Source organism: Odocoileus virginianus, chromosome 6, assembly GCF_023699985.2.
Source record: "Odocoileus virginianus isolate 20LAN1187 ecotype Illinois chromosome 6, Ovbor_1.2, whole genome shotgun sequence".
Classification (NCBI taxonomy): Eukaryota; Metazoa; Chordata; class Mammalia; order Artiodactyla; family Cervidae; genus Odocoileus; species Odocoileus virginianus.
This window is the reverse complement of record NC_069679.1, coordinates 14,539,710-14,567,657: the sequence shown is the minus strand read 5'-3', so window position 1 is coordinate 14,567,657 and position 27,948 is coordinate 14,539,710. Positions and strand designations below refer to the sequence as shown.

The 27,948-nt window shown below is 54.2% G+C and overlaps 1 protein-coding gene and 1 long non-coding RNA gene across 3 annotated transcripts; one reads left to right on the top strand and one right to left on the bottom strand.

Annotated features, from left to right (window-relative positions):
• Nucleotides 1–98: 98 nt before the first annotated feature.
• Nucleotides 99–27,490, bottom strand: LOC139029607 (myosin-6). The gene is made up of 38 exons (XM_070468845.1): nucleotides 26,827–27,490; nucleotides 26,309–26,521; nucleotides 24,955–25,098; nucleotides 24,577–24,733; nucleotides 24,454–24,481; nucleotides 24,071–24,182; nucleotides 23,722–23,814; nucleotides 23,022–23,085; nucleotides 22,654–22,752; nucleotides 22,109–22,212; nucleotides 21,885–22,023; nucleotides 19,977–20,245; nucleotides 19,557–19,727; nucleotides 18,092–18,401; nucleotides 17,103–17,173; nucleotides 16,725–16,812; nucleotides 16,515–16,632; nucleotides 16,022–16,145; nucleotides 15,603–15,739; nucleotides 13,762–14,017; nucleotides 13,372–13,614; nucleotides 13,049–13,225; nucleotides 12,392–12,537; nucleotides 12,054–12,144; nucleotides 9,369–9,758; nucleotides 8,892–9,018; nucleotides 8,682–8,800; nucleotides 7,856–8,052; nucleotides 7,146–7,329; nucleotides 6,805–6,970; nucleotides 6,556–6,680; nucleotides 4,700–5,008; nucleotides 4,168–4,371; nucleotides 3,033–3,158; nucleotides 2,538–2,813; nucleotides 1,318–1,413; nucleotides 534–668; nucleotides 99–174 (listed from the first exon to the last, which is right to left on the bottom strand). Exons 2-38 carry the CDS (start codon nucleotides 26,507–26,509, stop codon nucleotides 151–153), a joined length of 5,820 nt encoding a protein of 1,939 aa, XP_070324946.1. The 5' UTR covers nucleotides 26,510–26,521; nucleotides 26,827–27,490; the 3' UTR covers nucleotides 99–150.
• LOC139035582 (uncharacterized) lies at nucleotides 8,046–9,531 on the top strand. Of its 2 annotated transcripts, none has more exons than XR_011488189.1 (3): nucleotides 8,046–8,806; nucleotides 8,901–9,027; nucleotides 9,447–9,531. It is a non-coding gene; the product is annotated as an uncharacterized lncRNA (long non-coding RNA). The 2 variants fall into 2 exon arrangements; XR_011488188.1 differs by having other exon boundaries at nucleotides 8,901–9,012; nucleotides 9,447–9,529.
• Nucleotides 27,491–27,948: the final 458 nt, after the last annotated feature.

The window sequence follows — 27,948 nt, the reverse complement described above, 5'->3', positions numbered from 1 at the left end:
TCCTCCAGCTCTGGTGCAGGGGCCAGGCCACCCTCCCCCCCAAGGAGTCCAGGACGGCTCCTGGCCAGCTGGCGGGAAGGACAGGGGCTCAGGCAAAGTCTGGCACTCATGTTTATTGGAGGTCACCCAGAGTGAGGTTCTGAGGCAGCGTCACTCCTCGTCATGCATTTTTTGCTGAGAAAGAATAAAAGGTGTGAGGGAGCAGCTGGTGAGAGGAAGGAAGGGTATGGGGCGAAATCTCCGGGGCTTTCAGGGGCCTAAGGGAGATGCCCTTAAGGGAAGAGGTTCAGGCCTTGGGAATCTTGGGGTCCCCTTTAGAGGTCTTTGTGGTTTAGGCAGGTTGGGACTGGACTTTCTAAGGAGGTTCCAGCCTGTAAGGGGGCTTGTCTGAGCAGGAGGGGGATGCCCAGGTGTGGGGGCTGTGGGACCCTCAGGACTAACCACATACAGGATGCAGTGCCCGCTTTCGGGGCCACTGACATTGGGGCTGCGCTGTCATGGGGGTGAGTGGCAGGGCCTGGGGAGGGACCCACCTTGGCGCCGATGTCGCGGCTCTTGGCCCGAAGCTTGTTGACCTGGGACTCGGCGATGTCTGCCCGCTCCTCCGCCTCATCCAGCTCGTGCTGCACCTTGCGGAACTTGGACAGGTTGGTATTGGCCTGTTCCTCCTGTGGGGGGTTCAGGGGGATGGGAGGATGAGGTGAGGGGGTGCCCAGGCTCCTAATCCAGGGGCTCCCTGTCATGCATCACCCATGTTCCTGCAACAAAAGTGTCCTGCTCCTCCTGGCTTGGCACTCTCCACAAACTTTGCCCAGCACTCAGAATCCAGGCTACCCACTGCCCAAGAGGAATCACGTGCTGCCTGCTCCGTCCCCCTCAGAATCCAGCTTGACCACCCTGGTCCAACTGTGACCCTGACAGACACTCCCCGACCCCTAGGGGTTCCTGCACGGGTGTGTTCATCAGCAACTCGCAGCCGCACCGGTCTGCTCACCGGGATGTCTTCCCCACCGTCCTGTGCCTGCTCAGGCCCCTTTCCAGGCCCAGTTCCCCTGCCACCATCCAGCTTTCAGCACTGGCTGGCCCTCCAAGCTGCATTAGCAGCTGCACTGCCTTCTCTTGGGCTCACTGGTACATGGATTATAAGCAGCTTGTGGGTAGGTCCTGGGTCGAATAAGCTTTGCTTTTGTTAACTCAGGAGTGCCTGCCACAGCTCTGAGAATTAAAGTGAACTGCAATCCCTCCATCCGGGTCCCACACTAGGGTGGACCCTTGTCGGCTCTGACACACAGGAAGTGGAGAAAACCATGAACTCACTGCCTCCTCGGCCTGGCGCTTATAGGCCTTGACCTTCAGCTGCAGCTTGTCCACCAGGTCCTGCAGCCTCAGCAGGTTCTTCCTGTCTTCCTCCGTCTGGGGGCAGATGGGTGGGAGAGGTCAGTTTTGAGGAAGGAGCAAGAGCAATCATCTCTCCCTCCCTCACTATCCCATTCTCTTCCCACGCCTCAGCCGCCCCTCCCTCCCATGGGCCAGGCCAAAGAGGTTGTGCACAAACTTCATCTCTGACACGACTTGTAGGTCAAAGGGCATGGCAAAGTTCTCATGCCAGGATCTAAAAAGCAAAGAGGGCTGTGGCCCTGAGGTGAGAAACAGGAGAGACTTGGAACAAAACAGGATTTCTTCATTTGATAATGTGGAGAGGTCAGGGGTGTTCCAATTTGGAACACCACAGATGCTCTCCTTAGCAGTGAGCCTCGAGTGACAAGAGAGGACTCAGGAGGAAAGCAGAAAGAAGGGATTATCATAATCCAGATCATTCTAATTATCATAACCCAGTATATATTGTTCTGGGTCAGGTATTGAGCACCAGGATCAATGGTTCCTACATCGCTTGATCACTCCTGATCACTGCTTCTGCTAGGATGCTATTTCTACTTACACCCACACAACACACCTGCAGTTCTTCATTTGTACCTCTTTCCCATGCCTCTCACAGCCAGAGGTCAAATGAACCAACACCTCTTTTTTTTCGTCCTTTTGCCCAGGCATATTGGGAAGTAATAGGTCAAGAACAAAAGCTGTGAGCTATTCAGATGGAAGGATTAGAACATTCTGGAATCTTCTTTCTCTAAGGCCTTCTATCTGTTGTCCCAGGAATTCCATGGAAGATCTGAGTCTTTTCCCATCCCTGATTTTATCATTAAATGCCACACAACGCCCCTGCCTCTGAGGCTGGTGGAAAGATGCCTTGGACGGTTCTGAAGCCTTCATGGTAGCACTTCAGGTTATTAAATATCTGCGAAAATGCTGGTTCAGGAACTTTCAAGAAGTAGAAGCAGATTCTCCCTTTGCTAAAAGAAAATTCATGGACTCAAGCCAACCTGTCTTCAGAGAATGTGAAAGAAAACTAATCCCAAGACAGCTTCTCAAGAGGCAGGTGGCAGGGGGGCTCTGCGTGGAGCCCGTGTGGGTCAGGAGGTGGGGCAAGGGATACATTTCCACGTCTACTTCTGAGGGCGTGGCCCCAGCGCCCGCACCTGGTAGGTGAGCTCCTTGATGCGCCGCTCGCTCTTCCTCATGCCCTTGACCGACTCCACGTTGCGCTTCTGCTCGGCCTCCAGCTCATTCTCCAGCTCCCGAACCCGGGCCTCCAGCTTCTGCAGCTGCTTCTTGCCGCCCTTGAGCGCGATCTGCTCCGCCTCGTCCAGCCTGTGCTGCAGGTCCTTGATGGTCTGCTCCATGTTCTTCTTCATGCGCTCCAGGTGCGCGCTGGTGTCCTGCTCCTTCTTCAGCTCCTCCGCCATCATGGCGGCCTGTGCATGGAGAGAGTGTAAAAGAACAGGGCCCGGGGTCGGGGGGGGGGGGGGCCTCTTCTTTCCAATAAGGATCACCTCTTTCTCATCCTGACATTTGGTCCTGGAGGCCCTCAAGCCCACAGAACGGCAGAGTGACTGTTACAGCACAGTGGCCTGGCCTGGACCCAGAGCCCTTGTTTGAGTCTTTCGGGGAGGCAGGAAGGTGCAGTGACTCACATCCGTGATGGCCTTCTTGGCCTTCTCCTCAGCGTTCCTGCACTCCTGAACCGCCTCCTCCACTTCTGACTGGAGATGAGTCAGATCTGACTCCATCTTCTTCTTCTGGTTGATAAGGCTGGTGTTCTAGAAAAGGGTAAAGGAAACTGTTGGATGTATATCCTTTGTTACGTGATTCTACACCTTTATCCAGAGGAAATTAGAACTAGTTGTTTTTTTAAAAAACATGCCTTGCTTTTAGTATTTTCCTTGTTTTGTATCTGCTTTCTTTTTTTCCTATGAAAATATATGTACTCTAGACATTATATGGAAAGTGACTCAGCTTTGAAGACTTGAAGCAGGAAAGGGGCTGTAGTTCTACTCCTGAGCTCTTTAGTAACATGTCTACGTAGGGGAATGAAAGGAAATTCCAAAGAATCCCTCCTTGCAGGAAGTCCAAGAAAAACAGGTACAACTTTTTTAAAAGGACTGTATCCTGGAAAAGATTGTAGTTATAGAAAGAATGCAATGAGGTAAGGAAGAGAGGATGATGTCAGTGGGTGATGTCATTCCCATATGTACTAGATTATGGAACAAAATTCCATAGGGCAGTGCAATAAGATGGACATAAAAACTCATTGCTGAGTATAGCTGAAAACAGTGTATATGGGATTGCACAAAAATGGTGCTCTGTGGAGAATCTGACTTGCAAACAGATGTGTGTGTTAGTCACTCAGTCGTCCACCTCTTTGCAACCCCATGGACTGTAGCCTTAAAGGCTACTCTGTTCATTGAATTCTCCAGGCAAGAATACCGGGGTGGGTAGCTATTCCCTTCTCAAGGGAATCTTCCTGACCCAGGGATGGAACCTCGGTCTCCTGCATTGCAGGCAGATCCTTTACCATCTGAGCCACAAAGGAAGCTGTCTTTAAACTCCACAAGTCCCATTAATAGAGCAAATTGAGACTGGCTTTTACATTTAGACCCCTTCCTCAAGGTAGTAATTCTGCAGCCATGACTGACAGGTGTAAGCTGGTCCAAGAGATGAAATAATTTATGATCCTGGTTGGACATATGCCTTCTCTGGGCATCTGGTTCAGAACATTGCTAGACATCCTGTCTCTGGCCTTCAGCAGGTTTCCCCTAGCTTCCTCACCTGGGAGTGCAGCAGCTGCACCCGCTCGCTGGTCTCGATCAGCTCCTGCTCCGCCAGCTTGCGGGACCGCTCCGTCTGCTCCACCACGGCCCGCAGCTCCTCCAGCTCGGCCTGCAGCAGGTTGTTACGCCGCTCCACAATGGCGATGTTTTCCTTCAGGTCATCGTTGGCACGGACCGCATCATCTAGCTGGATCTGGGTGTCCTGCCAGGGATAGGGGTGATGAGGGAAAGCCCCCATCAGGGCCTCCATTTGGGATCTGATACACCCTTCCCCTATAGTGTTAACCTCCCTATAGTGTTAAGCTCATGTTAACCTCAGGAGACACATTCAGATCTCCAGGCCCACAGGTGGGATTGGTCCAAAACACGCTCCAGGGCCTGATCAGTTCTCCTCCTTCAAGCCTCCAAATCCAGGAGGTTGGTGGTCTCCATGCTCTCATATTTGTTAGCCCAGGACCCTTTCCTTGGGCCTTCACCATTCCTATGAGCAAACCTACTTATCCCTCTCTGAGAGCCCTCACTTCTGTTACCTTTAGATGGGCTTGGGCAACTTTCAGGTGCTTTTGGGCCTCTGAGGCTGTCCTGTTAGCCTGGCTGAGCTGGATCTCCATCTCGTTGAGGTCGCCCTCCATCTTCTTCTTCACCCGCAGGGCCTCGTTGCGGCTGCGCGTCTCTGCATCCAGGGAGGTCTGCAGCGAGTCCACCACCCGCAGGTGGTTGCGCTTGGCCTGCTCCATCTCCTCATCCTTCTCCACCAGCTTCCGCTCAATCTCTGCCTTGATCTGGTTGAACTCCAGCTGGGCTCGGAGGATCTTTCCCTCTTCATGCTCCAGGGAGGCCTGAGGAGAGAGGGACCAAATTAGACAGTCAGGGCTCAGGGCATGTCAGGGATGGAGGCCGAGAGGGTGCAAGGTGTCAGCTGGAGACAGTGAGGCAGGACCTGCATCCCAGACCACCTGGGTGCTGTGGGGGAGGACAGGCTGGATACCCTGGGGTTCTTTCATCAAGGAAATGTTTTGACCTCACAATTGCTAAGACTCTCCAACATTAACATTGCATGATCCTGACCCATCTAAAATATCATAGAAAAAGAAAGGATTTCTACAACTACAAATTCAAACGTTTCTCTTTGTTTCCCAAGTCCCTCACCTTATAGTGAAAAAAGTCAGAAGCCCAAATCTCAGGGCTATGCCTGTGCTGTGCTGTACTGTCACTGTCATGTCTGACTCTTTGTGACCCCATGGACCTTAGCCTACCGGGCTCCTCTGTCCATGGGGATTCTCCAGGCAAGAATACTGCAGTGGGTTGCCATGCCCTCCTTCATGGGATCTTTCTAACCCAGGGATCGAACCCAGGTCTCCTGCATTGCAGGCAGATTCTTTACTGTCTGAGCCACCAGGGAAGTCCCAGGTTCTTAAAAGTGAACAGTGAACAATGGCTAATATATATTGAATTCTTAAGTGCGTTACCTTGTTTAATCATCATAATAGTCATGCGTAAAAGACCCAACCAGTCAATCCTAAAGGAAGTCAGTCCTGAATATTCATTGGAAGGACTGATGCTGAAGCTGAAACTCCAATACTTTGGCCACCTGATTCGAAGAATTGACTCATTTGAAAAGACCCTGATGCTGGGAAAGATTGAAGGCAGGAGAAGGGGACAACAGAGGATGAGATAGTTGGATGGCATTACCAACTCAATGGACATGAATTTGAGTAAGCTCTGGGAATTGGTGACAGATAGGGAAGCCTGGCATGCTGCAGTCCATGGGGTCACAAAGAGTTGGACATGATCGAATAGTCATTGAACTGAAAATCTTATGAGTGTTAGTCACTCAGTCTTGTCCAAATCTTTGTGGCCCTGTGAACTGTAGCCTACCAGTCTCCTCTGTCCATGAAATTTTCCAAGCAAGGATACTGGAGTGGGTAGCCATTTCCTTCTCCAGGGCAATTTTCCTAACTCAGGGATCGAGGTATGTATAATTAATGCCATTTTACAGATGAGAAAACTGAGGTACAAAGAGGTTAAGGAACTTGCCCAATGACACAGCGGAAGTCCTCAAGTCAAGTTTCAAACTCAGATCTGTTTGACTCTCACCCCCTGTCTGAGGAGTTGTTATGATGGCCAGGTTTCAACTTTATAAACCCAGTGGGAAACAAAAACCTACGATCAAGCTGTGGCATTTTCCTCTGTGCAGACTCTGGCTTTGGAGGTAGTAGTGGGTACTGGGTATATGACTTTGGACTAAGAAAATGACCTAATAGAGTTTGTCTTCGGTCAGCATCACCACCGGGTGAGGGAGAGTAGGGGGTCAGAGACAGGAGGGTGATGGTAGGTGGGTAGGAGAGGGTCAGAGGCAGGGGTCCAGGCAGAGCCAGGCCCTCACCTCAGCCTCCTCCAGGGCCGACTGCAGCTCTAGCTTTTCCACCTCCAGCTGCTTGCGGACCTTCTCCAGCTCGTGCATGTTCTTCCCTCCTTCTCCCAGCTGCTCCGTCAGGTCAGAGATCTCCTCTGTGGGAGGGGCGGGCAGCTCAGCCGGGCGCTGCCTGCTGCGCCGGGGGAAGGCCTCGAGGAGCCGCGGCGTGGCACCACGTGCGGCCCGCCCGGCCCCACCCCGCCCGGCCCGCGCCCGCACCCTGCAGATTCTTGTTCTCGCGCTTGAAGGTCTCCAGATGCTCCAGCGACTCCTCGTAGGCGTTCTTGAGCTTGAAGAGCTCGGTGCTGAGGGAGCGCGCCTCCTTCTGCGAGGACTCCAGCTCCGACTGCGACTCCTCGTACTTCTGCTTCCACTCGGCCAGGATCTGCGGGGACCCGACGGCCGGACGCGGCTCCAGGGGCAGCCGCAGCCCCACCTCCGGGACCCAGGTCCCCCTCCTGGGCCCAGCCTCCCCTGGCCTCAGCCTCCTGGGAGGATGTTCCCGCTCCCGCCTGTCCACCTGCTCTGCCCCCTGGCTGCGGCCCCCAGCCCGGGCCCACCTTGTCGAAGTTCCTCTGCTTCTTGTCCAGGGCGGCGGCGGCCGCGTTGGAGCGCTCCACGTCCACCATCAGGTCCTCGATCTCGTTCTGCAGGCGGTGCTTGGTCTTCTCCAGCGAGGAGCACTTGGCGTTGACGGCCTCCACGGCCTCCTCGGCGTCCTGCAGCCGCTGGGCCAGCTTCTTCCTGCCCAGGGTGGTTGGGTGTGTGTGCGTGACTCTACCTGGGAACGGTGGTGCCTTGGAACCACCCCTATCAGAACTGCCAGATGAGAAGAACCAGGCCCCTCCCCACAGCTCTTTGGGATGCTCTGGAAGCCTAGCCTCCAGGGAGCCAAGGCTGCGGGTGCCTAAGAGTTTCCTCCCTACCCGCAGCGGCCTCTGGGTGGCAGTCTCTACCCCTCCCCACCCAGGCTGATCGGCGGTAGCTCCTCTGACCAACAAGCTTTTTGCTCGTCTTATACGTGAGCATCAGGTATAACCCGGGCCAAAAGCTCGCCCGTCACAGGAAGTGAGTCGGGGCCAGCCAGAGGTCACTCAAGAGTGCAGGATCCAGGCTCCCTCCCAAGCACCTCTATTGCCCACCACATTTCTCCCCACTTCCTGTCTTCCCTCTTAAATCTGCCTCCCACGCCCACTCTGCCTGTCTCCACCGAGGTCCTCTTGCTCCTTCCTCTCTTAGAGTTGGGGTGGGGGCGCTGCCCGGGACTCACTTGGCCTCCTCCAGCTCCTCGGTCCTCTGGATGGCGTCCGTCTCATACTTGGTCCTCCACTGGGCCACCTCTGAGTTGGCCTTGGACAGGACGCGTTGTAGCTCGGCCTTGGCCTCAGTCTCCTCCTCGTACTGCTCCCGCAGCAGGTCACAGTCGTGCCGGGCCGACTGCAGCGCGTGAGCCAGGGCATTCTTTGCCTGGGAGGGGCGGAACCCGCAGGTGGGCTCAGCTTCTGGGAAGGTGGGAGGGAAGACCCTCTCCCCATTTTTCAGATCTTTTCATATCTATGAGCTTGAGTCAGGTCCCAGCCTCCTTTGGGGTGAGGGCTGGTGTTGTGGAATCTCAGCATCTTGAGGTACTTTCCCAGTTTGCCCACCTTGTCCCATATAGGAAAGGAGGGGGGGATTTCCCAGGTGGTCCAGTGGCTAAGACTCTGTGCTTTTCATGCAGGGGGCCTGAGTTTGAACCCTGGTCTAGGAACTAGATCCTACATGCCATAGCTAAGAGTTCACATGCCACAGCTAAAGATTCCATGTGCAAAAAAAAAAAAAAAATATTCCCTATGCCGCAAGTAAAGATGCCTCAACTAAGACCTGGTGCAGCCAAATAAATAATTTTTTTTGTTTGTTTGTTTAAGAAAAAGGGAAGGAGGCATTCAGTAATGTTTGTGTGTGGCTTAGCTGAAGAGTAGAAGAACCTGGCCTGAAAGTCTTTCTATTTCGGAGGCCTATCTGTAGTCTCCAGCCTCACTCCAGCCTCCATTCCTGAGGTTGGTTGCCCCAGGGTAGCTCTCAGTCCCGTCCACTGCCCACCCGGCTGGCCTCACCTTGCCCTCCTCTTCCAGCTGCCTCTTGAGGTCCTCCAGCTGCTGGGTGTAGGACAGCTTCCCTCGGGTCAGCTGGGAGATCAGCGCCTCCTTTTCCTCCAGCTGCCGGGACAGCTCACCTGCAGGTGGGAAGGAGGGTTTGTGGGCTAGGGAAGGGGGCGACTGATGCTCTACCCCGGGGCAGGCTCAGGGCTGCTGAGGGGTGCCCACCATTCTCAGTCTGCAGCTTGGCTCGCTGGGTGGAGAAGTCGTTGAGGGAGCGCTGGGCCTCTTCTAGCTTCGCCCGGTACTCATTGGCCTGGTCCTCCAGTGTCCGGGACATCTTCTCCAGGTTGGCCTTCAGACGGTATGGGACACGGGAGAGTTGAATGTGGGAGGGGCTGGGTGGATTGGAGGAGGGACAGGAGGGCCAAGGTGGAGGAGAACACAGAGGTGGGGGGATAGGGGAGGCGACATGGGGCGGGGCTGGAGGGGCACTATCTGAAGGGGGTGCATGAATTAAAGAAGGGAGAGATGGTGAGGAGATGGAGACGCAGAGGGAAGGCAAGGCGGGTGCAAGGGTGAGAGGGAGAGAGACCAGAGGGTGAGGAAGGGAGTGAGAATAAGCGACGGCAGAGAGAAGTGGAAGGAAGGCACCCCGCGAGGCAGTGATGGAGGAGAGGGTGAGGAGAGCAGAGCTGGGCCCACCTTGGCCTTGATGATCTGCTCCATGTTGGACGTGACATCGTCCAGCTCCAGCTTGAACTCGCTCTTCTCCTTCTCCAGCTTCTGCTTCACGCGCTGCAGGTTGTCGATCTGCTCGCCCAGCTCGGCCACGCTGTCGGCGTGCTTCTTGCGCAGGGCGGCCGCCGTGGCCTCGTGCTGCAGCGTGGCCTCCTCCAGGTCCCGCCTCATCTTCTGGAACTCAGCCTCGCGCTTCTTGTTCATCTCGATCTGCACGGACGTGGCCCCGCCAGCCTCCTCCAGCCGCTCGCTGATCTCCTCCAGCTCCCGGGACAGGTCTGAGCGCAGCTTCTCCACCTTGGCCCGGGCGGTGCGCTCAGCCTCCAGCTCCTCCTCCAGCTCCTCAATGCGTGCCTGGGCGGGACACGGAGGGGGCTCAGACCCAGCGCCTGGGCCCCTCCATCGGAGCCCCCTCCCAGGACTCTAGAAGGCTCTTGGCCAAGATGCCCAGGTCCTGCGGAGCAGTGGTTCCAACCAGGGGACAGTCTGTGCCCCAGAGGACAGTTGACAAGGTCTGGAGACATTTTTGATTGTCACGACTTGGAGAGGAGGTGTTACTACTGGCCTCTAGTGGGCAGAGGCCAGGGAGGCTGCTAAACATCCTATAATGCACAGACCACCAGTAGGAATTTGGGTGAAGCCACACCTTTAAGGCATTTCCTGGAGGGGCATCTCAGACCCAGTCTGAGCATCTCTCGCCCTGAATCCTGAGAATCTGTGTTCAGAGAGGAATCTTGAGATCCCGTGAGAGTCTGAATCTCAGAAATTCCACAGATTCACTAGACTCTGCTAATGATGAGATGGGAAAGCTGGTGATTGTGTTTTACAAATATTTATAACAATATGCCTCAATCAAAAACTTTTATAATCTTCTGAGTTAACCACCAAGTCTAATCAACCTATTCCTCACTCTCCAGAGCCTACGGTATTTATGCCCATGGCTGGGTTCCAGCTTGATTGTTCCCTTCCAGGCCAGGAGAGTGCTAGCAGGATGCCCTTTTCTATATCATGTTCCCGCCTCATTTTCTTGGCCTTAACCTTGGCCCATCCACCTTTTGATCTGTTGTCTGACTAGCCAGGAGCAGAAGGGAGGTTTGGTGGGAGCCTTTCATCTGTGGTTATGGGTGGTGTTGATGGAATGTGTCTGTGTGTGTGTGTGTGTGGGGGGGGTGGTCCTGGGAGCAGGAGAGAGAGGACCATGATACCTCTGCTCCTAAGATGGGGCAAGAGCTTGGACAGGAAGAAGGAACCACAGTGCATTGCCAGAATCTGGTGAGGATAACTGCACTGTTGTTCTGGGTCTAAGAGTCAAAGAGGTTGCCCAGGCCCAGGGTAGAAGAACCTGGGGATGTTCTAATATTCTGGCTAAAACCCAGAAGGGGCACCCAAGAAGATGGGAGGTAAGAGCATCGCTGAAGGCGGGCCAGCCCCTGAGCAGCCCCCAGAGGAGTGGAACTGTGTTCACGTGTCACTTGCAGCCTGGACCCTCGGCCCTGAATGCAGAGAGGAGATTGGCCCTCTCCACCAGCTGCGATCTCTTCAGGAAATGAGGGGGTCAATAGCTGAGGCCCCTTGGCCTGGGAATCACTGTATCCAGATGTGGTCATGCAACTTCTGCAGCTTTGAAGTGAGGAGGAGAGTACCTGCCTCCCTTGCCTCCAGGGCTCTTCTGACAAACACAGGACTAAAAGCACATTAAAATTCAGGGTGTGTGAAAGGCAAGGGAGACTCTGGCTGTTAATTCAGTCTCCTCCTGCAGAGGGATGAGAAAGCCATGGGCAGACAAAAGAACATCTTGCAAGGGGCTGGCTGACTTCTGTAACCTGAGCTATACTGAAAATCACATGTACACGTAGCCTCCTGATTGACAACGTGGGTTCCTGTACAGTATCTCTTCTGGTCTTCTGCAAGGCAGGGGTCATTAGTCCCATTTTACAGATGAGAGAGAATCTGAGTTGCAGGAGGGGAAGTGACTTGCTCAAGGTCTCAGGAGTTGACTCAAGTGCTCTGTGGGGATTCAGCCCGAGTTAGTGGCAAGGGAAGTACCTGGGAAGAATAAGAACAGAGCTCCCCAGGAGAAGGGGCTCCATGAAGGCTTTTCTCACCCCCATGAGGGGAGAGAAGCACCAAAGGAAGGGTTGGAGGAGAACCAAGCCCTACTAATGGTCCCAGGGCAGAAAGCCCATTGGGCTTCCCTGACGGCTCAGATGGTAAAGAATCTGCCTGCAATGAGGGAGACCTGGGTTTGATCCCTGGAAAAGGGCATAGCAACCCACTCCAGTATTCTTGCCAGGAGAATGTCCATGGAGAGAGGAGCCTGGCACACTGCAGTCCATGGGGTCACAAAGAGTTGGACACGACTGAGCTAGTAAGCACAAGAAAATCCATTAGGCAGAGTATAGCTCAGCAAGAGAAGCCGTTTTAGTAAGTATGATCCCCACCCACCTCTCCAAATAGCCCAGATGAAATAAGACATTATTGGTTTAATGGGGGAAGGCTGATGTTCCCAGGTGCCTGGAAGTCAGGGCTCGCAGGGCCTCCGGGGAGCTCAGAGGTCTAGATACTGTCTAGAACCCTAAGCAGCTCCTGCAGTCCCAGCTGTCTCAGCGCCATTGAGCTCCCCGGTGGCTGCACCCAGAAGAAACTCACCTGGTTTTCCTTCAGTTTCTTCTGCAGCTGAAGGGCCAGTGCCTGCTCATCCTCAATCTTACTGTTCAGCTGATTAATGTCAAACTCCTTCCTGGAGAAGAAGGAAGTGACAGGTGGTTTTCTTTTCTCTGCCCTCATCCTCTCCTCCTGCCTCTGCATGCAAGGACCACTCCTCTCCCTCTGGCCCCCAGGAGTGAAGGCAGGGGAAGGGCTGTGATTGACCTGCTTGCTCCCACTGAGCCCTGGGCAGCCTTGGCCAGAGGCCATGCAGCACCCTGAGCTCTAACCCTAAGGCCAGACACCCCCAGGACCCCCTCCTGGCCTCCGTAAGCTCCTACTTCTTGAGCTTTTCTTCCAGCTGCAGTTTGTCATTGTCTAGGTCCATGATGCTCTCCTGGGTCAGCTTCAGGTCACCCTCCAGCTTCCGCTTAGCTCGCTCCAGGTCCATGCGTACCTTCTTTTCCTGTTCCAGGGATCCCTCCAGCTGGTGGAGAAAGTAAAAATGAACAGGGTGTAGAAAACCTGAGGTCCACAATACATCCCCCTCTGCTCCCTTCTAAACCCAAAGTCCAGTGGGACTGGAAGACAAGCCAGCAGAGTCATCCTGGCAGACATGAAGGATTCAGAGACCCAGCCTAGTGAAGAACTGTAGAAAGAAAGGGGCTTTCACAGGTGGCTCAGTGGTATAGAATTTGCCTGCAATGCAGGAGCTGCAGGTTCAATCCCTGGGTCAGGAAGATCCGCTGAAGGAGGGCATGGCAACCCACTCCAGTATTCTTGCCTGGAGAATTTCATGGACAGAGGAGCCTAGTGGGCTACTGTCCATAGGGTCGCAAAGAGTCAGACACAACTGAAGTGACTTAGCATGCACAGGAAGAAAAGGTCCCCGGGGGGGATGGAAGTTAGTTTTAGGGATTGCAAACCCCTTGCCATTGGCATTGCCTGCAAAATCCTGACCTGAGAGAGACAAAGGAAGCATGGTTATTCCTACTCACATCATCCACCTGCTGCTCCAGCTTGACTTTAGACTTGGTCAGGGTGTTGACCTTGTCCTCCTCAGCCTGAAGGTCATCCAGGGCTTGCTGGTGGGCCTCTTGCAGAGCTTTCTTCTCCTTGGTCAGCTTGGCAATGATCTCATCCAGCCCAGCCATCTCCTCTGTCAGGTTCTTCACCTGTTGACCAAGAACCCCATCCTCTTTAGGGCTAAACATCACCAACCTGGAGACATCCATGGAGACCTCCAAGGCCAGGGGGCAGGACCACACTCAGGTCTGGGAATCCTGAGACTTGGTCTGGAGTCAAAGGGAGCCGCCCTCACCTTGTTCTCTGTCGCGTGCTTCTCCTTCTCCACCTTGGCCAGTGTCAGCTCCAGGTCATCAATGTCCTTCTTCAGCTCAGAGCACTCATCTTCCAGCTTGCGCTTCTTGGCAGTGAGCTCAGCGTTCATCTCTTCCTCGTCCTCCAACCTCTCGGTCATCTCCTTCACCTTTGCCTCCAGCTGGATCTTGTTCTTGATCAGCTGGTCACAGCGCTCTTCTGCATCATTCAGGTTGTCTTGTTCCTGAGAGAAGAGGACAGAGAGGAGAGCTGGTGATGAAAGAGAGGAGAGATCCAGAGTGTTTAAAGAGAGCTGAAGCTTGGAGACTCATAGTCCCTGATGATGAGATGGGTTAGGATCCAGGGGAGGGGGATAGAGAGATGGTCTCACCGCCTGCACTTGGAGCTGCAGGTCGTTCTTCTCCTGCAGTAGGGACACCATCTTCTCCTCCAGCTCCTTGCGCCGAGCCTCCGACTTCTCCAGTGTCTCTTTGATTCGCCCAAACTCCTCCTTCATGGTGGCCATCTCCTTCTCAGTCTCTGCGCTCTTCAGTAGTGGTTTGATCTTGAAATAGAGCTTCATCCAGGGCCAGTTCTTGACCCCCATGAAGGCCCGAATGTTCCACTGGATTACTAGCAGGGCATCCCTGGGAAAGGAACATGGAGGCAGGGAGCCGCACTGTGAAGGAGCACTTTCCAGTCATGGGGCCAGCTGCACTGGCCCAGATCCCACTGCACTGGGATCCCAGCACATCTGAACAAGTTTGTGGGCACCTGAGGGCAGGAACCTGCTCTTGTAGCCTTGATATGCAACTCCACCCCAGCATTACCACACTGAACATGAGTTGCTCCATAAATGTTTGTTAATTGATCAATTCAACAAAAGGGCAGTTTATATCTTCCTTACTGGGGTAGCAGTAGCTATGGAAGTGACCAATTATAGCATCTCTACTGTGTTCAGTGTTTCTAATCTAAGAACCTCAAATATGTTAAGAACATGGTATTTTCCATTTAAGAATGTCTATAATGTATGTGTAAGTTATGAAGAATGAAGCAAAATGGTTTATCTGTGAACTCATCACCCAGACAAGAAGTAGAGCATTGCCTTCATTGATTCTACTTGTAGACTTCACTCCACCCCATTTCCGGTCCTTTCACCAGAAGCAGTCACTACCTTGAATCTGTGTTTTTCATTTCCTAACTCTTTCAAAAATATTTTAACCATATGTGTATGTATTTTTAAATGATGTGTGTGTGTGCTCAGTCACTTCTGACTCTTTGCGACCCCATGGATTGTAGCTTGCCAGGCTCCTCTGTCCATGGAATTTTCCAGGTAAGAATACTGAAGTGGGTTTCCATTTCCTCCTATGAGGTATCTTCCCAACCCAGGGTTCCCTGGGTTGGGAAGTCTCCTGTGCACCTCCTGCATTGCAGGAGGATGCTCTTTTAAAATTATTACCGAGTTTTATAAAAATTGCATCACAATATATGTATCCTTCTGTGACTTGCTTCTGTTAACTCAGCAATATGCTTTTAAGGCTCAAATGTATTGTACCATGTAGTTTTAGTCCTCTCCTTTTCATTACTCGATAATATTCCCCAAATGAGTATGCTACTATTTACCCATTCTCCTGCAGATGAAAATTCAAATTGTTTCCAGATCTTTGCCATTTTGACCAATGCTGCTATAAAGATTCATTTTTGTCTCCTGTTGTGAACACGTGCAGGTATTTCTCTCACGTGCAGGTATTTCTCTGTGGGAATGCACTCAGGAGTGGAAAGCTATGTAACTGTTCAACTTTCAAAGAAAATGATAAACTGTTTTCCAAAGAGATTGCACACATTTCCCTGGTGGCTTAGACTGTAAAGAGTCTGCCCACAATGTGAGAGACCCATGTTTGATCCCTGGGTCCGGAAGATCCCCTGGAGAAGAAAATGGCAACCCACTCCAGTATTCTTGCCTGGAAAATCCCATGGACAGAGGAGCCTGGCAGGCTACAGTCTAGTGTTTTAAAATGGTATCTCGTTGGAATCTTAATTTTCATTTCCCTATGGGGAATTTTCTTTTTTTAAAAAGAACTCAAAATGAGACCCAGACTGGTCACTTGTCCAGACCAGCTAGTAAGTGATGAAGCCAGGATTGAACTTAGGTCTTTTGGCCCACACCTCTGAGCTCTGCTTGTCTGCCTCTTACATCTCTGAGAGTGAGTCTCCCTTTCCCTCCAGCCTCACCTGCGCTCCAGGATCTTCTTGAACTCAATGCGCATGAGCTGACCCCGGGCTTGGGCCTGGATTCGGGTGATGATGCGGCTCAGCCTCTCGTCTCGCATCTCCTCCAGCAGCCCCAGCAGCCCCGCCTTGAAGAACACCTGGGGGCAAGGGGTAGGGCCAAGGGGGCGGCAGCCTCAGAGAAGGGTAGCCAAGGTGGAGGGAGAGTGTGGGAGACCCTGGCTGAGCTTCCCAGGGCCCCATCACCTGCATACCCTAGACCTGGGAGTGAAATGTGAAAAACAAGACTGAAAAGAAGCTGGGTCCCAACTCTTGGTTGACACGGGAAGCCAGAAATCAGAGTCTGCCTTCCGAATTCCCAGCTGTTCCACTCAGTGTGGCTGGGTATCCTATACCTCCACCCTAAGGGCCTCCAGACTCACCTTGGTGTGGCCGAACTTGTACTGGTTGTGGTCAATGTCCAGGGAGCCCAGAAGCTTCTCTGTCCCTTTCCTGCTGTCAATGAACTGACCCTCGGGGATGGCCGCTGGGTTCAGGATGCGATACCTGGAGGGAGGTGCCTGGAGTTACCCATGTTCTGCACTGATTTGCTCTGCCCACAGAATCAAGGGGCTTCCCTGGTGCCTCAGACAGTAAAGAATCTGCCTGGAATGCTGGAGACCTGGGTTCAATCCCTGGGTCGGGAAGATCCCCTAGAGAATGAAATGGCTACTCATTCCAGTATTCTTGCCTGAAGAATTCCATGGAGAGAGGAGACTGGCAGGCTACAGTTCATGGGGTTGCAAAGAATTGGACACAACTGAGTGATTAACACTTTCACTTTCACAGAATCTGAGGCCAGCTACAGACTCCCCTCCCCGCAAGGCTGCCCAGGGTCTCCCTGTTCCTTGAGTCCTGCGCCTCCCCGGTACCCACCTCTGCCGGAAGTCCCCGTAGAGGATGCGGTTGGGGAAGCCTTTCCTGCAGATGCGGATGCCCTCCAGTACGCCGTTGCAGCGCAGCTGGTGCATGACCAGGGGGTTGTCCATCACCCCTGCAGCAGGAGGGGAGAGGCAGGGGGTCAGCCTCAGGACAAGTGGATGCCAAATGCCCTATCCAGACTAGACCCTTGTGCTGATCACTCACCAGGAGCCTTCCGTTCATTGGGGATGATGCAGCGCACAAAGTGAGGATGAGTGGTCCTCAGGTTGGTCATTAGCTTGTTCAGATTCTCCTGGAGGCAGATAGAGGTGGAGGTCAGGAGCCACAGTGACCATCCCTTTAGTCCCTGACCCCGGGCCCCAGACAACCTGTCACCAGAACCCTCTAAGGGATTGGGAGGTGATACATAACTTATGATGTGAATTCAGGCTTGTGTAGAATTTACATGCCAAAAACAATCACGTAACTCTAGCTTCTTTCCTCCCCAGACTCAAGAGCATCAGGTTAGGGGTGGTGCAAACAAAATGCTCTGGGCTGGGTCTGCCCACCACAAGTCTCTTGGTATCTCTGGGCCCTTCTTACCCGGTGGAGGGCTGACACTGTCTGAAATGATGAACCCTTTTTCTTGCCTCCTTTGCTTTTACTGCTGTCCCCTAATAACAAGAGAAAGAATGATGAACCAGGGCTTGAAATCGGAGACCCTTTGAGCAGGGGCAGGGCTCTGCTGCTCACTAGCTGTGTGACTTTGGACAATTTATCTCCAAGTCTCAGTTTTCCCATGAAGAGGAGAGTGAGTCCCTTTAAATGGTATAGAGAAGATTAGAAAAGATCAAAGCTTCAGGCTGCCTCTCCACTGTTTGGCACACAGTAGGTCTTGAAATAACATTAGTGCTTTCTCCTCCTTCTCTCTCTAACCTCCCACACCTTGCTTACATTTTTCCACTTTCTACTTTTTTTCTTGTATTTTACCCTCCTCATTTCAATCCACACCCTTTCTCTCCCTTCTCTGAAGGGGAGGCTCATTTGTTCTACCGCACATTCAGGGATGCTCTCAACATTTACTGCGGCCTCCTGCAGACATGGTTCTATGCCAGGCCTGCTGCAGCAACGCGGGTGCCTCAGGCACTGATCTTCAGTTGCTCTGAGTCTTGAAGAGATGCAGAACACGTATACCAACATCCATAACCCAGAGGGGAAAATCACACTCCCACAGAAATGGCACCGATGGGCTGCTGTGGGCTCTCTTATCCCCCCTCTTATGGCTCCCTCCTGCCTTTATTTTTTTAATTTTAAAAAAGTATTTTTTTAAAAAAATTTGGTTGTGCCAGTATTTGTTGTGGCATGTGGGATCTTTAGCTGCAGCAGGTGAACGCTTAGTTGCGGCATGTGGTATCTAGTTTCCTGACCAGGGATCAAACTCCCACCTCGCACCATTGGGAGCATGAAGCCTTAATCACTGGACCACCAGGGAAGTCCCCCTCCTGCCTTTGGAGTCACGTGGTTTGAAGCAGTGGGCCCCTGGCCCCTTGCACCTCCAGAACTGCTCTGGCAGTGGAGGGCTGCCCTCTTACCGACATCGGCGGAGGCATATGAGGAGAAGAGCGTGGCCATGAGCTTGAGGGAAGACTTCTGGTACAAGCCTACCACTGTCTCATTGAGCGGGTCTTTGTTTTTCTCCAGCCAGCCTATGATGTTGTAGTCCACTGTGCCGGCGTAGTGGATCAAGGAGAAGTGGGCTTCCGGCTTCCCCTTGATGTTGCGCGGCTTCTGGAAGTTGTTGGACTTGCCCAGGTGGTTGTCGTACAGCTTGGCCTTGAAGGTCATGTCGGTGGCCTTGGGGAACATGCACTCCTCCTCCAGGATGGACATGATGCCCATGGGCTGAGGGGGGAGAGAAGAGCGTCACTGAACACATCCCCAGGCTTGCAGAATCCCACACCCCGACTGAGGAGAAACTGCAGCTGTGTAGCTGGCAGGCCATAGAGAGCCCGTGCTGCTACCTCATGTCCTGGTACCGGAAGCCAGCATTCCTGAAGCCAACCTAAATCTGAGAACATTCAGATCTGGCCTAGGGAACCTCTTTCTGGCCCGGTGGACCCAGAGAAGAGTCCTGTACTCCCAGTCCCTACCCCCAGGGCTCAGAGCACAGCCCCTTCTTCCTGGATGTCCCTGCCCCAGAGTGGGATGAGGATGGGACAGAAGGGATGGGAGGTGTCAGACTGCAGGGCAGGCCAGACCTGTGCCTGTATGTCAGAGAACAGTGTTCCAAGGAGTGCTTAGAGGGATTCAGGTTCTGCACGATGTCCTGCATTTCAGAAAGTATAGCAGCTTTTGACTTTTCCTGGGACAGGGATCCTACTGAGAATTTGGTGTAACCCCAAGACTTCTTCCCCAGAATTCGCTTGCACATACATATTTGCGTATGCACCCCCACCCCACCAGTCCACACACATTTTTCCATACAATCTCGGGGGAATCCGAGGCCTCCAGAAGCGAAGGGCCCTGGATCACTAGGCAAAGCTTGTGGGGGGAGGCCCCTATTTCAGACTGGTCGTGGCTGGGCTGGGGGACCATCAGTTGCTGCGGGCTCTGCCTCCCTCAGCAAAGGCTCACTGAAAGCAAGCCAGGACAAGGGGTGTCCTCTGAGGACGCTCCACAGACAAGAGGGCCTGAAGACTGGCTTATCCTCAGCCAACTGGGAGAGGATGGGAAGCCAATGTGTCTAGTTTCAGCCTAGGTCCTTTCCACGAATGCTGCTTCTCATGGGGCGTCAGAGGGGCCAGGAGTCCCCTCCTTCACTACATCTGTCTCTTCAGGCCCTGGGAGGTGTCCCCCATATGGGACAAGGTCCTAGGTGCTGGGGAGAGAAGGAAGGGCTGGACCTGTGTATGCCTGCAATGTCACAGTGAGGGGAAGCAGGGCCTGGAGGGAGGCTGGGGGATGTGGGGACTAGTTTCCTGGGTGTCGAGGGACAGGGCTGCCACTTCGTCTGGGATGGCAGGTGCAGGGACCTGGGTGGAGGGGCTGAGGCAGCACCTTCTCGATGAGGTCGATGCAGGCCTGCAGGTCCATGCCGAAGTCGATGAACTCCCACTCGATGCCCTCCTTCTTGTACTCCTCCTGCTCCAGCACGAACATGTGGTGGTTGAAGAATTGCTGCAGCTTCTCATTGGTGAAGTTGATGCACAGCTGCTCGAAGCTGTTGAACTGCAGGGCGGGGACGGGGAGGAGTGGGTCAGGCGGGCAGGGGTCTGTGGCCCAAGGGGTTGGCCCAGGAATGCGTCCAGCCTGGCAATGGGTGTGGCTGGCCTCTCTCTGGTCAGGGCAGGGAGGGAGCACCCCCTGAAGACACGTGGCTGTCTCCACCCCTGGGGAGCCCACGGCGTTCCCCGGGGCTTGGCCAGCGGTGGCTGCCTGTGTGAACCAGTGAGTTCCCATTCTCTCGGTCCCACTCACGTCAAAGATCTCGAAGCCGGCGATGTCCAGGACGCCTATGAAGTACTGGCGCGGCTGCTTGGTCTCCAGGGTGGCGTTGATCCGCGTCACCATCCAGTTGAACATCTTCTCGTACACCGCCTTGGCCAGCGCCCCGATGGAATAGTACACCTGCTGGACATTCTGCCCCTTGGTGACGTACTCATTGCCCACCTTCACCCGAGGATGGCACAGCCCCTTGAGCAGGTCTGCTGAGTTCAGCCCCATGAGGTAGGCGGACTTGTCAGCATCTGGTGGGGAAAGAAAGGGAAGCACTTTCCATAGACTGTCCTTCCCTGCCCAGGGCCACTAGGTCCTAACCCTCTCATTAAAGAGCTGCAAATTGAGGCCTGAAGGGCACAGGGCTTGCCACAGTGACACAGCCAGTGTGTGCCTGAGGCTCCTCCGTCACCCCAGACTTCCCACCACCCTGCCACCTCGCCTCCATCTTTACTGCTCCTGCATGTCTCTGGACCTGGCCCATTACCAGCACAGCTGTAGGCATGTCCCCTGCCCTCATGCATCCTCTCCTCTCTCAGCGCAGGGACTGTGGCTAATGATGTTCTCTGCTCCGTGCTGCCTTTGTCCCCAGTCCCAGGATTTAGCCCAGGACTGGGCATGCTCTATAGTGAATCTATGTGTCCACCAAATTGACTCGCTGGGAAATCAAGGTTCCTAACAGTGTGTTGGTCAGTCCACCGACCCTCAGCTCTCCAAATGTGCTATCCAACATACAAACTCTATCTGTATGTGTGCGTGCATGCTCAGCTGTGTCTGACTCTTTGCAGCCCTATGGACTGTAGCCCGCCAGACTCCTCTGTCCATGGGAGTTTTCAGGCAAGAATACTGGAGTGGGTTGTCATTCCTCTTCCAGGGTATCTTCCCAACCCAAGGATCAAAGCTGCATCTCCTGTGTCTCCTGCATTGGCAGGTGGATTCTTTACCACTGAACCACCTGGAAAGCCCCATGATCTCTATTTAGAGGAGACTTCCTTGGTTTAATTTTGAAAGTTTTATGATAACTGGTGACATGCTTTTGTGAAACTCAGGTTTGGCATTTGATCTGGATAGATACAGAGAAGGGATCCTTGAAGGTAGGTCAAGAGGAATATTCTCAGGCGTTTCTCCAGCCCTGTTTACACCTTCACATCTCCTTCTCAAGGGATTCTCGAATCAGCCTCAGAGGGAGCTAGGAAGGGCTACTGCTTCATTCCACTGAGGAGGAAGCTGAGACCCAGTGATGTGGGTGATGTGCCAACACCCAGAGCTGTGTCCTGACCCCTGGCCTCCTGTCTCCCAGCAGAATATGGCACAGAGCCTGTGAGGGACTCTCCTGAGGGTTGGACACTGTCACATACACACTGCCTTAGTGATGGGGATACTCAGAACTCAGGTCTGTGCTTTCCTGGGCCTGGTGGAGTCTTGGGCACAGGAGGAAATCTCTCCACTTCACTTCTGCTCAGTGCAGCTGGGGTTGAGAAACTAGCAGGACTGTGAGGGGCCTCCTGTCTTCCCCCTTCTCCCATGTCCCTTCCCTCACCCACCCACAAGCCTCAGGTCCTCTGGGATCCAGCCTGTTCGGGGTGGAGGGTGGTGTCTGGCTAGGTTATAATGGAACAGAAAACCTCGAGTCTAGATCAGGTGGGGAGAACCCACCCCTGGGAAAAGGCACCACCTTCCAACCACCTGCTTCTCCTGCTTTGGGTTTCCTCCCGCTTTCTGTATCATGGTCCTAACATTGCTGCTGTGAGAGTTGCTCCTTAGGAATCACTGACAGGCGCCCCGTTTGGACGTGGTGCCGAGGAGACTCTGCTCCTGGAGCACTCTCCCTGCACGAGAGGCAGACACGCTGCCCTCAGGCCTTCTCAGCCTGGCCTCCTGGCCTCAAACCTTCGGTGCCGTCCGGCTCCGCCTGCTCCTCCCGCTGCTTCTGCTTGAACTTCATGTTTCCGTAGTGCATGATGGCGCCTGTCAGCTTGTAGACGCCGGCTTTCTCCTCAGAAGTGAAGCCCAGCACGTCGAAGGCGTTCTGGGGCAGGGCGAGAGAGGCAGAGTGGGTGACGGGGCGGGTGGCCCAGGAGCCCCCGGAGCCCCGCCACTGCCTCCTTACTCACATCGGTGGCCATGAGCTCCTCAGAGTCGTCGATGGAGGCCACAGACACCTCCCCCTGAGACACGAAGGCGTAGTCGTAGGGGTTGTTGGTGACCAGCAGCATGTCTGTCCAGGCGAGGGGCAGGGCCGGGGACAAGGGGACGGGAGTGGGGCACAGTGGGGCAAGGGGTGGGGAGAGGGGAGGAGCGGGAGCAGGTAGAGAGGAGGACAGTCAGCAAAGGCCAAGGGGAGGATCCAGAAGAAAAGGAAAAGTGGGTGGTGGGGACGTGGGGAGAGAGGACGGTGGGGGGAGGGGGAGACAAATGCAGAGGAGAAGGAGAAAAAAAGTAAAGTGGAGGAGAAAGAAGAGAAGGAAGGGTGTGAAAGGGAGGCAAGAGTTGACACAGGTGGGTCCAAGGTGAAGGAGGAAGAGAAAGGTACTGGGCGGATGGAGGGAGGGGAGAGGTGACAGGTGGGCGGGGCGGGTGAGGAGGAAGAGCGGTCTGCCCTGCACCGCTGGGCTTGCGGGGGGCGCCAGGGGCAGCAGGGACCTCTGACGGGGCTCACCCAGCAGCTCTGGCTTCTTGTTGGACAGGATCTGGTAGAAGATGTGGTAGTTCCTCTCAGCCTTCAGCTGGAAAATCACCCGGGACTTCTCCAGGAGATCTGGAGTAGGGGAGGCGGGGGAGAGCAGGTAGGAAGGAAGGGAGCCAATCAGCACAAGGGTGGAGGTCAGGGGAGAAAGGCTCTCATGGCAAGTGGAGAGGGACAGGGGAAGACTCGGTTTAAAGGGAGAAGAATGATAAAGTCCAGAGGCAAATGTAGACAGAGACAGGAGACAGAGGGGAAATGTCCACAGAAGATGGCGTCCAGTGGGGAATGAAGGCAGAGGTGGAGGACTCTGGAGGAGGGGGCCAGGCTCCCTGCATACTCACAGGTCTCTATGTCTGCAGAAGCCAGCTTTCCAGTGGCTCCAAAGTGGATCCTGATGAATTTCCCCTGGGGGTAGATGGGACAAAGAGTGAGGGAGGGAGCTAGAAGAGACAGATGGAGATCCTGGACCTCAGTGCAACCCAGAATGCCCTGGATGGTTTTGGAAATGTAAATGATTTCCTTGGAGTCCCAGTTTAGTATCATGAACAAAATAGAATGCGTCCTGTTTGTGCCTCTGATATGATCTCACGTCATCCTCCCAATAACCAGCAAGGTAGAGACTACTGCCTTGGTCTCACAGATGAAGGACCTGGGGCTCAGAGAGGGGTGGGGACTTGCTGGACAGATTGAAGGCTGGGGAATTGGCTCAAAAGCCCCTGCTGTCTTCCTTCCAGCTCTTCCACTTACAGCGTGGAAGAGCTTTGGGAACAGTCGTAAAAAAAATATAGAATGCTACCCAAGTCAGCCCGATGACTTGGTTCTGCAACAAATAGCTTTGGTGGCTCTGGGTCTCTTTTCTTGAGTTCTCAGAACTTGGGGGCCAGGCTGAGTGGGGAGGGTTTGGAGTGTGCGTGTGTGTTAGTTGATATCCCAAAAACCAAATGCAGGACAATCAGCCAGGTGTGGAGACTTTTGGCAAAACTACACCTCTACCCTTTTTTTCATCAACGCTGCATGTGGGCAGTGGTCAGGTGCACTCACGAAGCGGGAGGAGTTGTCATTCCTGACGGTCTTGGCATTGCCGAAGGCCTCCAGGGCGGGGTTGGCCTGGATGATCTGGTCCTCCAGGGTGCCCTGCAGAGGGGGCAGAGTGCAGGGCTTCATCTCTAGGAGGTGGTGGGGAGGGTGGTGGTGGAGTGGGATGGACTGCTGGTGGGTCTGCAGCTCAAGAGGGCCATATTCAGACCTCAGAAAATGTGTCTCATGCTGGGAAGGTCTCGGGTACTGGGCTCAGGGATGCTGTCTGCACTGTTCCCCAGGGCTGGGCTCAGGGTCACCTGGTTAGCCTGGCCCCCAACCCCCTCTGCTAAGCCTGTGGCCCAACTCCTACCTTGTTTGCATTAACATTGTCCTTCTTGCCACGGTCACCTATGGCTGCAATGCTGGCAAAATACTGGATAACACGTTTCGTGTTCACAGTCTTCCCTGCCCCGGATTCTCCGCTGGAGACAACATGGACCCATAAGAACCCAGATTCCCACTGTTCTCCATTCAAAGCTCAGCACTGCACCCTCAAAGTCCCAGCCATCTAATCTCCTCCCCCAGATCTAATCTCCTCCTTGCAGAATCTGCCCATTGCCGTAGGTCACTCTGGCACTCCTCAGAGAGCTCAGCTCCTGGCAACCACAGCCTTAAACCATCCCTAGCACCCCAGGAGTCAGCCTGGGCCTCCCCTCTACCAGGCCACTCTGTGGATTGGTGCTGCTCACTCACGTGATGAGGATAGACTGGTTTTCCCGATCTGGAAGAGAAAAGAGGAGAGGCAGTGGGTCAGGGCTCAGGGCCTCGGTCTCTGGTGTGGCGCTGAGGGGCCACAGGTCAGGGCTGCCAGCCTACCTGTCAGCATGTACTGGTAGGCGTTGTCGGAGATGGAAAAGATGTGGGGAGGTGCCTCGCTCCTCTTCTTGCCCCGGTAGGCGGCCACCACCTCGGCATTGTACACCGGCAGCCACTTGTAGGGATTGACAGTGACGCAGAAGAGGCCTGAGTAGGTCTGAAGCAGGAGACAGGGCAGTCATGAGAAATCGGAGGGGAGAGCCTGGGATGGGCAGTGGTGCTAGGCAGAGGCATCCCCAGTTATGCCAGCTGGCTCCTGTCTTCCTGCAGCTAACCAGGGATGGGGAGGGAGCAGAGGGAGAGTTCCAACCCCCTTCCCTTGAGAAAGTTGCCCTGGCTGACTTTGGACGCTGCCCGCCGTGTGCAGGGTGCACTCACGTATATCATCCAGGCTGCGTATCGCTCTTTGAGGTTGAAAAGCACCGCAGGCTCATGCAAGAAGGTCAGCATGGCCATGTCCTCGATCTTGTCGAACTTGGGTGGGTTCTGCTGCAACACCTCGTCCTCCTTCACAGTCACTGTCTGGGGGGGCAGTGGGCAGTAGGACAGACATGTCTACCGGTACCCTCTCTAGCCCTGCCCACTTATCTCCTCCCAGAACACAGGCTGTGACCTGGCCTTGTTCCCCTGGCTCTTTTCTCATAGTGCCCGGGCCCTACCCCATAGCTTCCTATGATGCCAGATAATTCACCTGCATTCTGTCTCTCCCTTCTTATGGATTGTCCTAGAGTCTCCGTGTCTTGCCAGTTCCCCACACTCTGTGCCCATGAGCATCACCTTTCAGTCCCTGCCTGAGGGTCTTGGGGCAAGAGGCTCTCTGATCTGCATCTTACCCTGACTCCTGGGGGCATGCTTGAGGGCATCAATTGCTCAAGGTAAACTTTGCTGCTACTGGAGAAACATCTCACCCATCTACTCCACAGTCTTCATTGGTCACTATCAAATGGTTTGACTGCCATTGGCCAGTTTGTCATGCCCTGGCATCATGAGATACTGTGAGTAGGTATTCCAGCATTTTTTTTTTTTTTACAGTGGAGCAAATGATAAATGATTTGCCAGTATATGGTGGCTGCTAGTGGCAGAGCTGGGATTATAGTTAAAGCCCCCAGTGGTTGTGGCCTGTTACTGCACACCTCAAGGGGACGCGACAGTCAGCCAGTGTAGACAGTCAGACTCCTAGACAGTCAGTCAACAAGGCATACGGTTCACAGCCACTGCTGCTGATGGGTGGCAGTTCTAATGGCTGGAATGAGGGACCAGGGACCGTGGGCTTCTGAGTGCCAGTCGTCAGCCCTGGACTGAGCATCCGGCTCAAGAGCTCCTGCTTTGTGTTCATCTGTAAAATTTGCTTTTGGTATGGTTGGGGAGCACTGGGGAGAGTTGGTCCATGGAGAACACTAAGGCACAGAGTGGAGGGATGCAGGTTTGAGAAGGGAGCTTCGTTTGATGCAGTGTCCGTGCTCTCTTTAGCTACATAACCCCTCGGAGGAGGAAACCAGCTGAGGTTCCCTGCCTGCAGCATCCTTCCTGGCAAGGGGTGGGCATCCCCGGTGTGGCCTTGTTACGCTTGCTCAGATCCAACAAGAACGGTCAGTTCTCACCTAGGTGCTGGGCCACTTGAGGGGAGGTCATCCTGAACGCCCGCTGACTTTGGCCCTCCCCCAGAGCCCCTCGGCTCTCGCTGCACGTGGCTCGGCCCTGCCCTCCCCGCCCTGCGCTGTGTCCCGCGCACCTTGCCACTCTCTGTCTCGGCAGTGACCTTGCCTCCCTCCCGGGACAGGATCTTGGCCTTGACGAACTCCTCCTTGTCATCCGGCACGAAGCACTCGGTGCGGATGTCGAAAGGCCGTGTCTGGGCCTCCAGTCGCTCCCTCTCTGACTTGCGGAGGTACTGGGCTGCTGCCCCAAAGTCGGCCATCTGGGCATCGGTCATCTTGTCAACCCTCTGCGGCCGAGACAGGAGGGCCCGGGCCTCAGTGGGTGGCCTTGCCCTCTGCAGCCCCCATTCCCTGCCGCATCTCCTCACCACCTGGGTCCTGTCACTCTCACCTCCCCAGCTGAGAAGCACCTGGCCTGCATCCAGCCCTCTCTTGCTCTCTGATATGAGGCTGAAGGGGAATCTGTGAGGGGTTTGCGTGAGCTGGAATGGACTGGAGATTGCTAAGGCAAGGTGCTGAGCCACTCAGAGGAGAGACAGGGGCCCCTGGTCCAGCAACCTGGCTTCCAGGAGAAAATTGGGGTGGTTCTCACCTGGTGACCTCTTCACAGAGAATCCTGAAGACCCTGCACCGTGAGCCACAGAGGTACAGCTGGGCAGAGAGAAGAAGAGACAAGGAGAATGAAGAACAAGGGAGGCAGCCCATGGGCAGAAGTAACCTGCGAGTCTCAACCCAGAGAGTCAGCTGAGCCAGACAGACTGAAAGGGGCAGTCAGGGGCAGGTGAGCGGCAGAGAGGCAGGAAAGGAAGGATGCAGAGTTACTAAAAGTTCAAGGAGTGGGCTGTGGAATCTGAGTTTGAAGCAGAGAGAGGCAAGGAGATAACACACAGCCAAGAGAGCAGGAAGAGAGACAGACCAGGAAGTATGATAGTGACAAGTGCTGACAAAGACCAGGAGGAAAAATAAAACTGAACCACCCGTGGCCAATTCATGTTGATGTATGGCAAGAACCATCACAATATTGTAACTATCCTCCCTTAAAAAAAACAAACAAAAACAAACTGGACTGCAAGAGGGAAGCCATCCAAGAAGGGACAAAGGTGAAGAAAGCACATGAAAGAGACGAAAGCCGGGGAGGACATGCAGGTAGGAGAAGAAAAGAGGTTTCTGGTTTTCCCCTGGGAACCTCCCCTCTGTCGTGAGCAACTTCCCAGGGCTGGAGCAAGACAGTTCAAGCAGAACCCTTGGGCCTCCGACTGATCTCACCCCATTCCCTTTGAGATGGGGGCTCCCACCCTGAGCCCCATCTTACCTGGTTCAGAGGAGTGTCAGTCTGTCCTTGGAGCACACTCCTTTATATTTTGCTGCCCCCACCCCCTGCCTAAATTTGGAGTCCTTCCGGAGGGACCCTCCCTTCCACCTCTCTCTCCTCCCAGCCCCTCCTCCCTTGATCCCTTGGCTCTGGAGGTGACAAGAGGACACCCGGGGCCTCCAGATTTGCCCATGAAAGGTCTGTCGCCCCAGCCCCTCTGGCTCCAGGGCCTTTTTTTAGTCCTTGGGCACATTCCTCCCCTCCAAAGGACTGATGGGCAGATAGTGGCAAGACAGGACTTCTCACACCACCTCCCTCCCGCCCCCCATCAGGCCCTTACCTTGGTTATTTTTAACCAGAAGGGTGAGTTGAGCACACGGGGTGAGGGCCACCTTCTCCTGC

What these genes read in the sequence shown, in the direction of transcription:
- LOC139029607 (XM_070468845.1), bottom strand. Translation starts at nt 26,509, where the DNA reads ATGACCGATGCCCAGATGGCCGACTTTGGGGCAGCAGCCCAGTACCTC. An exon ending in CCGAGACAGAGAGTGGCAAG is followed by an intron (nt 25,099 to 26,308) that starts GTGCGCGGGACA and finishes CTGCCCCCCCAG; the next exon opens with ACAGTGACTGTGAAGGAGGA. An exon ending in GCATCGACCTCATCGAGAAG is followed by an intron (nt 18,402 to 19,556) that starts GTGCTGCCTCAG and finishes CTCCCCCCTCAG; the next exon opens with CCCATGGGCATCATGTCCAT.